Source organism: Argopecten irradians, chromosome 2 (genome assembly GCF_041381155.1).
Source record: "Argopecten irradians isolate NY chromosome 2, Ai_NY, whole genome shotgun sequence".
Taxonomy (NCBI): domain Eukaryota; kingdom Metazoa; phylum Mollusca; class Bivalvia; order Pectinida; family Pectinidae; genus Argopecten; species Argopecten irradians.
The window spans coordinates 29,343,992-29,361,362 of NC_091135.1; the positions used below are offsets into that span (position 1 = coordinate 29,343,992).

At 37.6% G+C, this 17,371-nt stretch overlaps 3 protein-coding genes and 2 long non-coding RNA genes across 5 annotated transcripts; 2 read left to right on the forward strand and 3 right to left on the reverse strand.

The window, feature by feature from the left end:
• Positions 1–1,214: 1,214 nt before the first annotated feature.
• On the forward strand, positions 1,215–3,766 carry LOC138315070 (uncharacterized). Its single transcript, XR_011207457.1, has 2 exons — positions 1,215–1,281; positions 3,205–3,766. It is a non-coding gene; the product is annotated as an uncharacterized lncRNA (long non-coding RNA).
• A 1,302-nt stretch (positions 3,767–5,068) lies between these two features.
• On the reverse strand, positions 5,069–7,875 carry LOC138315069 (S-adenosylmethionine-dependent methyltransferase Rv2258c-like). Its single transcript, XM_069255802.1, has 4 exons — positions 7,615–7,875; positions 6,457–6,644; positions 6,128–6,238; positions 5,069–5,634 (listed from the first exon to the last, which is right to left on the reverse strand). The coding sequence occupies exons 1-4, from the start codon at positions 7,779–7,781 to the stop codon at positions 5,069–5,071; spliced, it is 1,032 nt and encodes a 343-aa protein (XP_069111903.1). The 5' UTR covers positions 7,782–7,875.
• LOC138315071 (uncharacterized) lies at positions 5,517–7,196 on the forward strand. Its single transcript, XR_011207458.1, has 2 exons — positions 5,517–5,655; positions 6,499–7,196. It is a non-coding gene; the product is annotated as an uncharacterized lncRNA (long non-coding RNA).
• Positions 7,876–10,974: 3,099 nt separating the features above from the next.
• LOC138316581 (S-adenosylmethionine-dependent methyltransferase Rv2258c-like) lies at positions 10,975–14,636 on the reverse strand. Its single transcript, XM_069258261.1, has 2 exons — positions 14,624–14,636; positions 10,975–11,501 (listed from the first exon to the last, which is right to left on the reverse strand). Exons 1-2 carry the CDS (start codon positions 14,634–14,636, stop codon positions 10,975–10,977), a joined length of 540 nt encoding a protein of 179 aa, XP_069114362.1.
• On the reverse strand, positions 14,208–15,517 carry LOC138316582 (S-adenosylmethionine-dependent methyltransferase Rv2258c-like). The gene is made up of 2 exons (XM_069258262.1): positions 15,505–15,517; positions 14,208–15,365 (listed from the first exon to the last, which is right to left on the reverse strand). The coding sequence occupies exons 1-2, from the start codon at positions 15,515–15,517 to the stop codon at positions 14,800–14,802; spliced, it is 579 nt and encodes a 192-aa protein (XP_069114363.1). The 3' UTR covers positions 14,208–14,799.
• Positions 15,518–17,371: the final 1,854 nt, after the last annotated feature.

A 17,371-nucleotide genomic window follows, 5' to 3' on the forward strand; every position in this document is an offset into this window, starting at 1 on the left:
CTACAAAACGTTGATGTTACATACACACATATGAAGCAAAGTCCTATGAAATGTTGCTCCTCTTGACATGGTTTTAATGTCATAACTTTACTCAGAGACAATCGTATATGAATTCAACACTGTTTGATGAAGCAAGTTGATTCTCACGCTCATTACGTCTGTTTAATAGCCGTAAGCTGCAGGATTTAGTGATCGTTACAGATTACGTAATTTTCCCACAAAACTCTTTATGTCTAAATGAAAAAAAGAACATTCTGCGTAGTGTCAAGTCAATTTTTGGATTACAGGTAAAATTTGTATTGCAATCTTAAGTGCACGGATCAGTAGCGTAGTGCTGTCTTCAGTCATTTATATCTGGCGTCACAGAAAAACATCGAACATGCAATGCTATGAACTGAATGCACCGACTAAAAAATCCTCGAAGTACCTGAAAATCCAATTTAGGAGTAAATGGTATGGACATGAAAAGGTCAGAATTGTGATATCTTACGACACCTGCTTTCGTGTTATATCATCGGTTTTCTATGTATGCCGATATGACTACTGATAGAACTTTGAGTTTGGTTGCACCCATCCATTATTTGTCCCTGTTTGCCCTTTAGAGGGACCTTTACTTAATTTCTCTTTCTACGTACACAAATTTTGTTTACAAACTGTTGTGAGAATTCGCTACGCAGATTCACGTTGTGCATACAAAACATCAAACGATATTGCGATAGATACTTTTGTAGAGTCGCAAAAGTTAATAACGTACTAATGTTGTACTTAACATCACCTTCTCAACCATTTAATTAAAATAAATGAAATGCTATCAAGCGGGTCATCTTATATCCTTATTTACCACGCGTTAGTTGTCTAACTCTGTGCCATCTTCACTGTATGTCGCAGGATATCTAATTCTTTCATTTGTTTGGTGTTGTAATTTCATCTTAGGGCATCGATGTATATATATATATATATATATATATATATATATATATATTAGTTAAGTAGGCCTTTTGCCTCAACAAAGAGCCAAGTCCGTTGTCAAACCATGTCAATGTTCCCCATGCCTTTAACTAAGGTTCTTTCTTTACTGTAGCTTTAATGGAATGTTGATTATGAAAATCTCCAAAAGCATTTTACAGTTCCATTTATCAATCGATTCGAAAGATTCAGGTTTAAGAAGAATAAAATCACGGTTCCGGACTTTATATAGTATTCGAAAATTAGAACTTACCGACCGGAAGTTTACATTGCGAGTAACGCGGAAGGTAAACATCTAGCTGACTTTGTTGTCAGGTAAGTGTATGTTCTGTACATGTGATTTACATTTTCGTGTAGGTGATTTGAAGTAAAGATATACGAAGCATTTGATATATCGCAAGTGCCGATCGAGTTCGTTAGTACATAGATTATTCCCCACATATCACAGCAGTACACACATGTATGATGTACAGTACTAGTGTATACTGATATCGACGTATAGAGGCCCATACGAGCAAAATATCCTCTGATAAGCTTTAAACTTTTACGGCCGACCGAAAACTGATGTTTTAATATACGAACCAAATAGTTATTAATAATGTAGACAAAGATCATCATGTTTGCCATGTATATTCACATATCTGTACATGTATCAATATATAATTATAACTGCCAACTGCGCTTGGTAAGGTTACATAGTGGGACTGCAGTGAATATGTAAATATATTAAATTTGATCGTAAAGATTATTTCGACTGCATGCGATTTTATTAAAAAAACATTTGTTCTGTGGACACGGTTACAGTTAAGGATTGAATCTTGCTTTGGCCGATTTCATGGGGTGATGAATTGAGTTGCTCTTGAAACAAATTAAATGAACTGCGAAGAAGCAGTTCATGTTGAATTTTGAAACAAATTAAATGAACTGCGAAGCAGTTCATGTTGAATTTGTTTCAAGAGCAACTCAATTGATCACCCAATGAAATCGACCAAAGCAAGATTCAATCCTTATATTTCAATTCAATCTATTATATTTTTGTTGATTTTTGTTTTAAAAAATGCGAGTTTCTGGGCTTGTGCAAGTCTACAACGAGAGACGTAAGAAAATCGTGCGTCATTAGAATACAACTAATTGAAAATAAATAGCGCAAATATTACAATTTGTCATACATTTATTTAGAAGCAACTTTATTATCAATGTAATCAAGATGAAACATAAAACATTTACAATAGATTTAGAAGTGATTGCAAAAATGGTCCGCCGAAAATGCGGAAGGATAATGTCTAGACTGTGTGATACGGTTGTCTCCCGCTTCGATTCAAAATGGAGAGTCACCGTAACGTTATGGGAACGGAAAGGTTCGAGTGGTTTATGTAGCCTTCCGCATTGATACAAGGTGAACAACTGATTTAAGGTAAAAGAACACTCATTGACTTTAATATAGTATTTCTTATCGCCGTTTAAGCTTCATCATATTTTCTTGCGCGAAAACCGATGTTAAGATACCCAAGTTCATACCCAAGTTCAAGAGCAAAGGAAACCGGATTTTTTAAGTATTGTTTTTGAGTCCAACTTCAGTGAAAATTGAAATATTTATGAATATACATGTATGGTTGGTGTACCTGCATGCTCTAAATGTAGGAACTTATCTTTTCTCTTCTTCCTAACTGACTTTTTTCTTCCAACCGTCTCCCTTGGCCTTCTATTGAGTGCTCGGGCCTGTGATGAAGGATTTGGGTTCTGTCCCCTAGCCGAGACACATCAAACTCTATAAAAGTGGTAGTTTCTGCTACTGCTTAGCGTTCAGCGTTAAGGGAGCGGGACGACTGGTTCGCTCGTTGTCAGTATAATGTCACCGAGTGGAATGTGTTGCTTGGTGTCTTCGGCGGCATGCTTCAGTGATATACCACTATAAAAAGGGCAAGAGTTCCACTATACAAGAGCAACACACCCTGCCGGGTCATATACTGACAACGGGCAGTTAGAAACATAATAAAGAGATTTTGAAACACTTGTATATATAGATATATATATTAAAAAATAGTTTAAGTATGTTAATCACGTAAACAGCCACCTTACGTTCGTCTTTGCCATTTCCCTCCATGCCTGTATACAGCTGGTATGTAACTAATATGCTGACATACGGTGATCCTGTAGTAACTATTAAGACATGACTCGGTCGGTTTCACATGTAACAGTTCGACTAAGTGATGAAGTAGTATATTTTGCTGTTTACAGAGAAATGCATGTCCATACGGTGTAATTGGTGGAGGCTCTCAGATGGTTGTCCATATGTCGATAATGGATATATTCCACATGTGTACTAACCATCAGTGCGCAATGTAGTTCTAAGGCACGTTCTTTGGTGACGATGAAACAAGACATCGACTCACGTCCCCGATAAACCTGTGGTAGTCCTTGTGTGAAGAAAAGGAAGGAAAGAAGTAAATAAAGACAGTACTAAAGGAGAGAACCAGAATGTGCATATGCCGAGTATGTCTTTGGTTTCTATGCAACGGCAAGTGTGGGTGCAAGATTCGCCAGCCAGATCTAACTCCAGACGACACACCAGAGCCGTCTGTAGTGGATACACCATCTTCCTCTCCAGAGCGTAGACTGGCCAGCGTACTGACCTAAATTCACACTTCTACGCTAAAACCTCCTTATCCGGGAAACAAGTTCAAGTCTTAATCTTCCCTAAACCCTAGTAACTAGATTCAGACAAACTAGAATTGACATCTCCATACAGATGTTTACAGTTATGTGTTTATTTATCAATAAAAATGACTGAAATGATCAATTTTATCAAATTAAAATTTGTGTTTTATTGCTTAATGTTTTATTAATAGCGAGGTATCTTGACGCCCTTCTTCATGTTCTCATTAAATATTGTTATTACGAGTATTACTGTTGTAACTAAGACATTCGAAAAAATACTGAATGATTCAATGTTAAAATCCGTTGAAGAATGATTGGAGTATTAACGGAAGCAGTTGTAGTTTGTCGTTGCAATCTTCACGTCTGGTGTTCACCTTATTTCCAAAAACCTTGTCATACCCAGTGCATAACTACCCCTATGAACGTGCCTAAACAAAGTACGTTAGATAACACTAAAATAACCTTGACTATACATAGAGATATTGTTGTTGCCAATCGCCTCTAGAATGTGCTTTGTCCTCGCCACCTAGTCAGCACGTTTACCACCTCAATATCAGATAGATTATGTAACAGATCACCCTAATGTGTCTTTACCAGTGTATTTTTTCTTTTGCTATTTGCTATCAGTCCTTCATAATATCGTTTTTGCATACATCCGGTTAGAGCATTTTAAGATTGTCAATTATTATTCCCTAGCAATTATGATATGCATTGAAGACACAAAAATGTTTGCTCTTGGGCTCCTGTCTCTATTCTTTTGTCTTCCTTGTCGTATTTTGCCCATGTATAATCCGTATAGATCTGGGATCACGATACTGTTTCTGAATCAGTATTTGTTATTATTGCGATAACAGGGTAACAGCCTTGAAATCGTCCGAAAACATTGATAACATAAATCGGGCGTTCGGGTTGTTATGTAATAGATAAGGAGTACGACGGGGGGCGAGTAACACAGTCACATGTTTAAAAGTGCTAATAACGCGGTCAATAACAAATGAGGGCGGCCAGGGTAATGTACTTTTCGAATGTGGATGAACGAGCTTACATGACTAACTTTTAAAGATATAAATACACGTTTTACTGCGAGTTGTTTAATATTGTATGAAAACAATGATTGACACAACACAAATCTGAAAAATTAAAAAACCGTATCAAATTGGTACAGTGATTAGATAAATAAGAATGATAATGAATTCTTCATTTTTAACGGATTAATTGATAACACATCACAAGAATTATTTAAAATCTGACAAAAACAGCACTGCACGTGGTTTATAAGTCTGATTGAACTAAGTACAAAGATCACAAGCAGATATAAAATTACTTCAAAGCGACATTTAGTATACTGTCTTTTACAAGATGCAATGATAATTATTTCGATCCACTAGCACATAGTAAAATAGTATTGAAACCATTAATTGTTTTTGTGCCATTGATTTTTGTCTCAAGCCTTGATGCAGGTGAAGTTGCAGGCCAAAGGACTTCCAATATGATGTTTATCTTTGATTAGCCATCCAACCTTTGTCAAAAATGCTTCTTTGTTTTCAGTTCCCCAGCCAACACCGTACCCGGGCGAGCTATCTTTCGAAAGACTACGAGGAAGACAGGACACTGTACTAATGGCATAGCCTACCGCGGCTACGCTGTCATCACCAACATTATCTATGTGGCTGCTATGAATATCCGGGTCGGTAATAGAGACTGCACCATCATCCTTCAGCACGCGCTTTACTTCTTTCATGACGCTCTCCTGATCCGGAAGATCATGGAGAAGGTCAAATAATATGACCCAATCAAACTTGCCAGTCCAGTCGGCGGGTAAGGAAGTGGCATCTTCTTTTATAAACTTGATATTTTTAACGCCTTCAGCCTCTGCTGCTGCAATGGCTTTGGTTGTTGCTATGTCGCTGTAGTCAACGCCATATATGTCGGCATCTGGGAAGTGTCTTCTAAGTGCTCTTGTTACACACCCTACACCTGATCCCAGGTCCAGTACAGTCGTCACTGTCTCTAAAATGACATACGTTAATGGTAATTAACTGTGTACGTGTAATGATTTAATTAAGTAGCCATCAATACACTACATATTCAACATTGTGCGTACGTGTTTTCACAATGCATCAGTTCAAACGCTAAAACTTTACTTCAAAACAAAACATAAAAATAGTTATGAGTATAACGATCGATAAAATACATCAGAAGGGACTATACAAGTAAACATTAATTGAGATTATCAACAGATACAAATTGCTATAGCTATACGTAAAGAAGGGAAAGTTTGACAAGGTTAAGATAAGTTTGTTTAAATTGGAATATAATATCTGTTATCTTTATATATGTACAATAAAACCTTGTTTGGTATACAGTTAAACATGAATATGTAGATTTAAAAGTAGTGATAGCGATGATCATTTCCTTTAAATCGAGAATATAATAAGAAATTAAAGACTGAGTTCTTATGATACATAATTCATTAACACCAAGCTGCTGATAGAAACTTTACTTGTTAGCTTCTTGACTGGTGTAAACAGCTGTTCCACTACAGTATCAGTGTTGGTCATTCTGGCGTCAAGGACGTCAAATGTTTCCGGAAGTTCATCAGCTAGGGTGTACCCTTAATAAAACAATTATATTATACATAATTTTAATGCATACTATGTAGTTATGACATACGGACAACCACATATCGTTAATGAAAAATGAAAATCCGATACACACTCGAATCAACTAAAAATGTAATAAAAACAATTATCTTCAAAGTATGGTTCATACTTGATGGTGAAAATATAACAAATATAACAAAATACATGTAAAAATAGTTTAAATAACAACCTTTTGGTCCATCCTTCTTGAAGCAGGCCTTTGATTTTGCAGTTAGAGTACCGAGGATAGGGAACATGAATGCAAACTCGGTTCCACCAAGACCTGGTTTAAGTTTTTCGGGGATGAAGTATTTGTCGGAGCCATCCATTGACACAATCTTGGTAGACACCATGCAGCCCAGCCACTCACGGACATATCTACAGAATAAAACAACCGTAGTGGACATCATACAGCCCAACATCCTCGATACTCCAGGGGTCCCGATCACTTACGATCTCTACACCCCTGGAGTATCTCATCGTAAAACTCGAGGCAACAGAACAGGTAATTTAGTCCTTTGATGTACATCAAAAGAGCCGTATAACGGTACACTGTGGTTGACTATGTGGCTTTGAAGTTGGGAGTCGCTCTCTCTGTAGTCTTCAGAGGAAATCTTTGCTGGTCTGTGATTGGTCAAAAATTTTCAGCTGAGCTGCCTTCAATTTCACTATGAGATAGTCCAGGGGTGTAGAGATCGTAAGTGATCGGAACCCCTGGAGTATAGAGGATGACAGCCCAGTCACTCACGGACATATCTACATAATAATTGTTCAAATGCCAAACGATATCCAGATTGCTTGTACAGTGTATAATAGACCAATAGACCTTGTGACCATTGCTAGTCCTGGTAATAAGATTTGACTACACGGAAATCTACAGTTGTCAGAAAGGGTTCGTTAAATTTGTCAAATTAAAATGTTCAAAATCCATGAATACGCATGCTTGTTTATTCTAACTTCTGTTTTGATTGGACTGTTTTCATGATCTGATCCGCATTAGATTCATAGAAATTTATGACTTTGTGTCGATATATTTTAATCGCGGTACACAGAAATAGTTGCAAACAGCATATTGTATATTTTATCACATTTCATATAAATTATTTTAAATAGTTTTACAAAAGGGACGGACTATGAGGAATATTTAGAAATACATACATGTATGACAAATTTCCTTTGAATCAAATAATTAGGTTAGATACGGTGTTGATATAGTTTTTTTCATGAGTTCGAAAGGGCATATGTCGCACTTACTGTAGATTAAGGCGAATATACAATCAACATAGATAGCATTTTACATATAATTATTTGTCCCGATGAAAATAAATTCATACAGAGCAAAACTCACCTCTCTTTTAACTTGCATGCGTCTGCTAATTGCTGTGACGTAACTGGCTTGTCCAGTCGCTTGAGCTCCTCAAACAGCCCCAGGTCCTTCCCCAATGTGATGGCCGAGGTGATGTAACTACCCGCAATGAAATCGATGATGTTTTTGGAATATGTTTCTAAATCCATTTCAATAGCTGTCCGCGTTGTTTTAGACCAACAAGTGTCCTGATCTGCAGATCTTGATGTTGTGACTCACGTAATCAGAGTTTAGACCTTTTATACATTGTAAAGAGTACGGCTGCCGTGTCGTGTCACATCTGGTGGCCGAGTGACTATACGATTCCGATATATTACCACAAGCCCTGCACATCTGGGTTGCGAGTTCGAATCCCATGTGGGTCAGTTGCCACGTACTGACTACTGGTCTGTGGTTTTTCTGGTTACTCCAGCTTTCATCCACCAACAAACATGGCACTTCCTTACATGACCTTGGCTGTTAACCAAAACTAACGAACTGACTTTGGCTTTCAAATACGACAAGGAACGTTTTACAATTCTTGATAACGCAGTTCGTCTACTTGAATACTTTTCTATTTTCCCCATTAACACTCCTTAATATTTGGTTGTTTAAATCATTCTCATTGAAGGATGATCGGATTCTTTTTATGAACATTTTAAGTAGAAATCGAAATGTTTTATTTTTCTTGTTCATTGTAGAAAAAAGATTAGGAGCTCTTGAATGCAGAGCTAGTCTCCTTCCCCACACTCAAGATACTCATAGTTTCTTTAGTAGTATTGCTATGTTCTATGTTTTCTATCATTTTTACGACGTTTTTACAAAAAAATATAAACAGCATTATACTGTGAATACATGGGGTAAAAATAACTTGGGTATTTAACTATTTTTCCTCATACATAACTGTTGATAGTGCAGAAGATGAATCAATGTCTTGATAAGCTTGTATTTAAACAATATAAAAAAGATATGAGGACAAATAAGGAAATCGGCTAATCTGTTTGACAAAATGAATCGGATATTTAGTGGCATTTGCACTGTTCCTGCTCCCCATATTTCATTTTTTTTGTTCTTCTTTACTAACGTTATTACTTTATATCTTCTCTCTTGATATCACCTCGTTTTAGCGCTCAATATAAACGGAGTGTAATGATCGGTTTACCCGTTATCAGTATAATGTGACCGGATGGGGGTACTCTTTGGTGTCTTTAACGGCATGCTTCAGTGAGAAGCACTATATATAAAAAAAACAATTTATGAACATTTTTTAAAATCAATCAATCAGATTTAAATACAGAAAATGTCATTACAACGCATGACACGGAGGACCGTCCGTCCGTCGAGATTCTTTTCCGGACTATAACTAAAAATAGATTCAACGCAGCTCCTTGAAATTTTCTGTATACATCAGACAAGTGTCCTAGTTGTGCCTTTTGCTATTGCGGACCTTCCATTTTGGGATTTTTTCCCGTTACCATGGAAACTTAGTCAAAGATATCAAATTACTGTTTCCATTTGTTTCCGGACTATAACTCCAAAACCTTTTAACGTAGCTTCATGAAACTTTCTGTATACATCAGACAAGTGCCCTAGTTGTGCCTTTTGCTATTGTGGACCTTCCATGTTAGCTGTTTTTTCTGTTATCATGGAAACTTAGTAAAAAATGCTAAATTACTGTTTCCATTTGTTTCCGGTCTATAACTCCAAAACCTTTTAAGCTAGCTCCTTGAAACTTCAGACAAGTGCCCTAGTTGTACCTTTTGCTATTGCGGACCTTCAGGTTTTGGATTTTTTTTTCTGTTACCATCAAAACTCAGTCAAAAATACCAAATTACTCAATTTACCTCAATTTAATTCCTTATTGCGTATGAGATTGAGCAAATGTGTTTTGAATACAAAATTGAAGGAAATCCTTGATTTATTACGATCGTCAGGCTGACAAGTTTGTATGCAAATGAAGCTGCGATGGATTGTGTTGTCGAAAATTCACGCATTGTTACGCACTAAAAGTAAACAAAGTGGCTGAACGAAAGCGTGTGAGAAAAAAAACATGTATCAGAATCGGCATCAAAGAGTTGGAAATTAGAATGGAATCGGTAGCATCCTAGGATATCTCTAGGGAGATGGCATGTAGCAATAAAAGAAACAGAAGCCACATCTCAAGCGGAACTCGCCCGGACTCTGTTGGGTCATGTTGCACGTAGTGAGGTAAATTTCAACACATATGCCAGCGCACATACAGCGGCAGACTAGCTACATATATGTTTGATGAACTAAGCTAGCGAGCGTATGTCAGTAACTTGACGTGTTATAGATTATATGACATGTAGGGTATAAACAATTCATCGTACTTCGATTTTTTTAAACTAAATATGCCGTGGCAAGACTGTCACTTCTATCTGACATTTTGTTGCACGCTTCCGTTTGTTGATGCGGCCTCGTTTTGGAAAAACATGTCATGTTCCATGTAAATCTTGACTTTGCTCTATTTTTAGAGGAGTATTTTCCTGGTCAAGCAAGGCAACTGACTACCCATATTGTTCGCTGTCGAAAATGATTTGAAGATTATATCTTATGTAAAGGATAAATTTCAAATTCGTAAACTTAATATTTCATTGGGTGAAACCTACCTTTAAAGTTACGCTTGAATAATTGTTACTTTGACCTTGATGTATTTGGGTTTTTATACAAACTGCGGGGCGCGGAGGATAATGCCATGCTTTGCGGCTCCTTGTTTAAGCCTATTTAACATGTTACATGTATTTTTAACTTTATATGTCTTTGAATATTATACTTATCTAATTCGCATGTAATTTGCCAGTACCAGCTATTTGAAATTTATTTTAAAAATAATAGAAAATGTCTGATTTTGCTTTCCGCGTGCTATATCTCGGTTCAGGTAATACGCAAAATGTTTCGTAGTGTTACACAAAACAGTGATTACATAGATATGTAATTTACGGTACTTTGTTTTTATTATCATATCATGTAGTGCATTTACGGATATATTTGCAAAACAGTTGCCAGATTTATTTCGTTAAGTTAAGTTTAACGTCTTCCTAGCAGGACCGAAAACTAATGACCCCAATATCCCTCATTTGAAGTCATGACATCAACAAAGGACCATGCTATCCCACATAAATAACAATATGCAAAGCAATAATCTACACCTTTTTTTAATCATGTTCATTGGTACATTTCATTTGGTATTCATGTCAGAAAATGGCAAATATTTGTAACGTTTAATTATTACATTTGAAAACTTAATATAACAATTTTCAGACAAATTTAAATTTTGATAGTTGTGGCATGTTGCAAAGTTTGTTATATTCAAAGTATAATCTTGAGTTAGCTTTTACTTTTTTACTCCTTGGCACATGTGAAGTTACATGACATATCACTTCCGATATTTCGTTTGTCCTTTACATTCCATCCGGAACTCTTCAAGAATGCTTCTCTTTCCTCGGTTCCCCAACCAATACCGTGACCAGCTCTGCCGTCTATCGACATACTACAGGGCAGACAGATGAGTGTACTGAGGGCGTAACATACCCCAGCATTATTGGTGTCCCCTACGTTATCTCTATGGTTACTGTGGATATCTGGGTCAGAAATGGACACCACCCCCGTGTCCTTCAGCACGCGCTTTACCTCCTTCATCGCATTAACATGGTCGGGCAGATCGTGAAGGACGTCATAAAGAATCACCCAGTCAAACTTGTGTGTCCAGTCGGCGGGCATGGATGTTATGTTTTCCTTCAGGAACGTGATGTTTTTGATGCCTATTGTATTTGCAATCTCAATACCCTTTGTAATGGCGATGTCGCTGTAATCAACAGCATATATATCTGCATCTAGGAAACGCCTGCTTAGTGCTCTAGCAATGACCCCTAGAAAAAAATGCAATGTTTTACTTAAACCGTCATGTAGTGTGTTAATTATGTGAAATTTCGGGAATGTGGAATTCTGGCTGTTGAATATTGATATACATATACGCTATATATATACTAAGCAATTATGTCTGTACGTATGTTGCAATGGGATTTTTATCTACAGTTATTTCTACTATTGGTTAGGGTCCATCGATATATAATTTCATTTAACATGTAGTTGTCCAATTTAACATAAAATGTCGAATTTAAGGCATAAATGTCCAATTTAATGTAGAGCTATCCAATTTAACTTTTAGCTATCCAATTTAACGTATAGCTATCCAATTTAACGTGTAGCTGTCCAAGTCAAGGTATAACTGCTTTAATGATGGGGCTGACCCCCGGGTGCCTGAGCATGAGGGGTGGTGTCAAAGGGGTCAATTTGGCTATTTCCATATAAACGATTTCTTTTCTGAAACTGGGCATGGGCTAGCACTCATAATGCAATGGTAGCATCCTTAATGGGTGAGAATTCAAAATTATACAACTGATTGGGGCTGACCCCCGGGGGCCTGAAGGGTGGGATCAAAAGGGGTCAGTTTAGCTATTTTCATATAAACGACTTCTTCTCTGAAACTAAGCATGGGCTAGCACTCATAATGCAATGGTAGTATCCTGATGGGGTGGGGATTCAAAATTGTACAAATGATGGGGCTGACCCCTGGAGGCCTGAGGGGCGGTGTCAAAAGGGCTCAATTTGGCCATTTCCATATAAACAACTTCTTTTCTGCAACTTAGCAAGGATAGCACCCATAATGCAATGGTAGCATCCTTATAGGGTGGGGATTCACTATTGTACAAATGATTGGGGCTGACCCCCACGGGGGCCTAAAGGTTGGGATCAAAAGGGGTCAATTTTGCCATTTTCATATAAACGTCTTCTTCTCTGAAACTAAGCATGGGCTAGCACTCATAATGCAATGGTAGCATCCTTCTAGAGTGGGGATTCAAAATTGTACAAATGATGGTTCTGAACCCCCGGGGGCCTGAAGGGTGGGGTCTTTGTCATAATTGCTAATAAAAAAACAGGTGAGCGATACAGGCCCTCTTGGCCTCTTGTTTAGAGTTTAGAACACGTTGCTTTAAACTGAGTGTATGCTATCTTTTTTTGAGTATTTGATCAGTTAATGTGTTTGAAACACAGGTTATTCCACCTAAGCTATGGGAGTTCTATGTGAGAATTGCGATCTAGGTATCTAAGCCTTCTATAAACAGTTTGTGCATTAATGTTTATTGATAACTATTTTCAGGAGGTTTAGGAAGAAAATGTGACATCCAATATTGCGGAAAGCTGAGTGTATCGGACATTGCCGAGTTATAGTACCTGGCATTGCTGGTACAAGGAGCTGCTCCACAATCGTATCAGGTTCCACACTTTCCGGACTATAACTAAAAAAAGATTCAACGCAGCTCCTTGAAATTTTCTGTATACATCAGACAAGTGTCCTAGTTGTGCCTTTTGCTATTGCGGACCTTCCATTTTGGGATTTTTCCCGTTACCATGGAAACTTAGTCAAAGATATCAAATTACTGTTTCCATTTGTTTCCGGACTATAACTCCAAAACCTTTTAACGTAGCTTCATGAAACTTTCTGTATACATCAGACAAGTGCCCTAGTTGTGCCTTTTGCTATTGTGGACCTTCCATGTTAGCTGTTTTTTCTGTTATCACGGAAACTTAGTAAAAAATGCTAAATTACTGTTTCCATTTGTTTCCGGACTATAACTCCAAAACCTTTTAAGCTAGCTCCTTGAAACTTCAGACAAGTGCCCTAGTTGTACCTTTTGCTATTGCGGACCTTGAGGTTTTGGATTTTTTTTCTGTTACCATCAAAACTCAGTCAAAAATACCAAATTACTCAATTTACCTCAATTTAATTCCTTATTGCGTATGAGATTGAGCAAATGTGTTTTGAATACAAAATTGAAGGAAATCCTTGATTTATTACGATCGTCAGGCTGACAAGATTGTATGCAAATGAAGCTGCGATGGATTGTGTTGTCGAAAATTCGCGCATTGTTACGCACTAAAAGTAAACAAAGTGGCTGAACGAAAGCGTGTGAGAAAAAAAAAAAACATGTATCAGAATCGGCATCAAAGAGTTGGAAATTAGAATGGAATCGGTAGCATCCTAGGATATCTCTAGGGAGATGGCATGTAGCAATAAAAGAAACAGAAGCCACATCTCAAGCGGAACTCGCCCGGACTCTGTTGGGTCATGTTGCACGTAGTGAGGTAAATTTCAACACATATGCCAGCGCACATACAGCGGCAGACTAGCTACATATATGTTTGATGAACTAAGCTAGCGAGCGTATGTCAGTAACTTGACGTGTTATAGATTATATGACATGTAGGGTATAAACAATTCATCGTACTTCGATTTTTTTAAACTAAATATGCCGTGGCAAGACTGTCACTTCTATCTGACATTTTGTTGCACGCTTCCGTTTGTTGATGCGGCCTCGTTTTGGAAAAACATGTCATGTTCCATGTAAATCTTGACTTTGCTCTATTTTTAGAGGAGTATTTTCCTGGTCAAGCAAGACAACTGACCACCCATATTGTTCGCTGTCGAAAATGATTTGAAGATTATATCTTATGTAAAGGATAAATTTCAAATTCGTAAACTTAATATTTCATTGGGTGAAACCTTACCTTTAAAGTTATACTTGAATAATTGTTACTTTGACCTTGATGTATTTGGGTTTTTATACAAACTGCGGGGCGCGGAGGATAATGCCATGCTTTGCGGCTCTATAGAAAATGTCTGATTTTGCTTTCCGCGTGCTATATCTCGGTTCAGGTAATACGCAAAATGTTTCGTAGTGTTACACAAAACAGTGATTACATAGATATGTAATTTACGGTACTTTGTTTTTATTATCATATCATGTAGTGCATTTACGGATATATTTGCAAAACAGTTGCCAGATTTATTTCGTTAAGTTAAGTTTAACGTCTTCCTAGCAGGACCGAAAACTAATGACCCTAATATCCCTCATTTGAAGTCATGACATCAACAAAGGACCATGCTATCCCACATAAATAACAATATGCAAAGCAATAATCTACACACCTTTTTTAATCATGTTCATTGCTACATTTCATTTGGTATTCATGTCAGAAAATGGCAAATATTTGTAACGTTTAATTATTACATTTTTAACATTTACAAATTTAAATTTTGATAGTTGTGGCATGTTGCAAAGTTTGTTATATTCAAAGTATAATCTTGAGTTAGCTTTTACTTTTTTACTCCTTGGCACATGTGAAGTTACATGACATATCACCTCCGATATTTCGTTTGTCCTTTACATTCCATCCGGAACTCTTCAAGAATGCTTCTCTTTCCTCGGTTCCCCAACCAATACCGTGACCAGCTCCGCCGTCTATCGACATACTACAGGGCAGACAGATGAGTGTACTGAGGGCGTAACATACCCCAGCATTATTGGTGTCCCCTACGTTATCTCTATGGTTACTGTGGATATCTGGGTCAGAAATGGACACCACCCCCGTGTCCTTCAGCACGCGCTTTACCTCCTTCATCGCATTAACATGGTCGGGCAGATCGTGAAGGACGTCATAAAGAATCACCCAGTCAAACTTGTGTGTCCAGTCGGCGGGCATGGATGTTATGTTTTCCTTCAGGAACGTGATGTTTTTGATGCCTATTGTATTTGCGATCTCAATACCCTTTGTAATGGCGATGTCGCTGTAATCAACAGCATATATATCTGCATCTGGGAAACGCCTGCTTAGTGCTCTAGCAATGACCCCTGCGCCTGATCCGATGTCCAGAATGGATTTTATATTCTCTACAGAATAAAATAATAGTATTACACATGGTATATGAATCAAAACTAAAGTGTTTTTTAATACTTTTTGTTTGAAATCAAATGTATGAAATAATGAAGAATGGAATCGCCAACAGAACACACCACAGCTCCCTTTTACGCGCAAATGTCATATTGCCAACTTATCATCAAAGTATCAACATAGAAAAAAATGCAATGTTTTACTTAAACCGTCATGTAGTGTGTTAATTATGTGAAATTTCGGGAATGTGGAATTCTGGCTGTTGAATATTGATATACATATACGCTATATATATACTAAGCAATTATGTCTGTACGTATGTTGCAATGGGATTTTTATCTACAGTTATTTCTACTATTGGTTACGGTCCATCGATATATAATTTCATTTAACATGTAGTTGTCCAATTTAACATAAAATGTCGAATTTAAGGCATAAATGTCCAATTTAATGTAGAGCTATCCAATTTAACTTTTAGCTATCCAATTTAACGTATAGCTATCCAATTTAACGTGTAGCTGTCCAAGTCAAGGTATAACTGCTTTAATGATGGGGCTGACCCCCGGGTGCCTGAGCATGAGGGGTGGTGTCAAAGGGGTCAATTTGGCTATTTCCATATAAACGATTTCTTTTCTGAAACTGGGCATGGGCTAGCACTCATAATGCAATGGTAGCATCCTTAATGGGTGAGAATTCAAAATTATACAACTGATTGGGGCTGACCCCCGGGGGCCTGAAGGGTGGGGTCAAAAGGGGTCAGTTTAGCTATTTTCATATAAACGACTTCTTCTCTGAAACTAAGCATGGGCTAGCACTCATAATGCAATGGTAGTATCCTGATGGGGTGGGGATTCAAAATTGTACAAATGATGGGGCTGACCCCTGGAGGCCTGAGGGGCGGTGTCAAAAGGGCTCAATTTGGTCATTTCCATATAAACAACTTCTTTTCTGCAACTTAGCAAGGATAGCACCCATAATGCAATGGTAGCATCCTTATAGGGTGGGGATTCACTATTGTACAAATGATTGGGGCTGACCCCCACGGGGGCCTAAAGGTTGGGATCAAAAGGGGTCAATTTTGCCATTTTCATATAAACGTCTTCTTCTCTGAAACTAAGCATGGGCTAGCACTCATAATGCAATGGTAGCATCCTTCTAGAGTGGGGATTCAAAATTGTACAAATGATGGTTCTGACCCCCCGGTGGCCTGAAGGGTGGGGTCTTTGTCATAATTGCTAATAAAAAAACAGGTGAGCGATACAGGCCCTCTTGGCCTCTTGTTTAGAGTTTAGAACACGTTGCTTTAAACTGAGTGTATGCTATCTTTTTTTGAGTATTTGATCAGTTAATGTGTTTGAAACACAGGTTATTCCACCTAAGCTATGGGAGTTCTATGTGAGAATTGCGATCTAGGTATCTAAGCCTTCTATAATCAGTTTGTGCATTAATGTTTATTGATAACTATTTTCAGGAGGTTTAGGAAGAAAATGTGACATCCAATATTGCGGAAAGCTGAGTGTATCGGACATTGCCGAGTTATAGTACCTGGCATTGCTGGTACAAGGAGCTGCTCCACAATCGTATCAGGTTCCGCACTTTCCGGACTATAACTAAAAAAAGATTCAACGCAGCTCCTTGAAATTTTCTGTATACATCAGACAAGTGTCCTAGTTGTGCCTTTTGCTATTGCGGACCTTCCATTTTGGGATTTTTCCCGTTACCATGGAAACTTAGTCAAAGATATCAAATTACTGTTTCCATTTGTTTCCGGACTATAACTCCAAAACCTTTTAACGTAGCTTCATGAAACTTTCTGTATACATCAGACAAGTGCCCTAGTTGTGCCTTTTGCTATTGTGGACCTTCCATGTTAGCTGTTTTTTCTGTTATCACGGAAACTTAGTAAAAAATGCTAAATTACTGTTTCCATTTGTTTCCGGACTATAACTCCAAAACCTTTTAAGCTAGCTCCTTGAAACTTCAGACAAGTGCCCTAGTTGTACCT

Excerpts from the sequence above, each read along its gene's own strand:
- LOC138315069 (XM_069255802.1), bottom strand. The coding sequence starts at position 7,781 with ATGGATTTAGAAACATATTCCAAAAACATCATCGATTTCATTGCGGGT. Across the intron at positions 6,645-7,614 it reads GCATGCAAGTTAAAAGAGAG|ATATGTCCGTGAGTGGCTGG; the intron begins GTGAGTTTTGCT and ends TTTATTCTGTAG. Across the intron at positions 6,239-6,456 it reads CAAGAAGGATGGACCAAAAG|GGTACACCCTAGCTGATGAA; the intron begins GTTGTTATTTAA and ends TGTTTTATTAAG.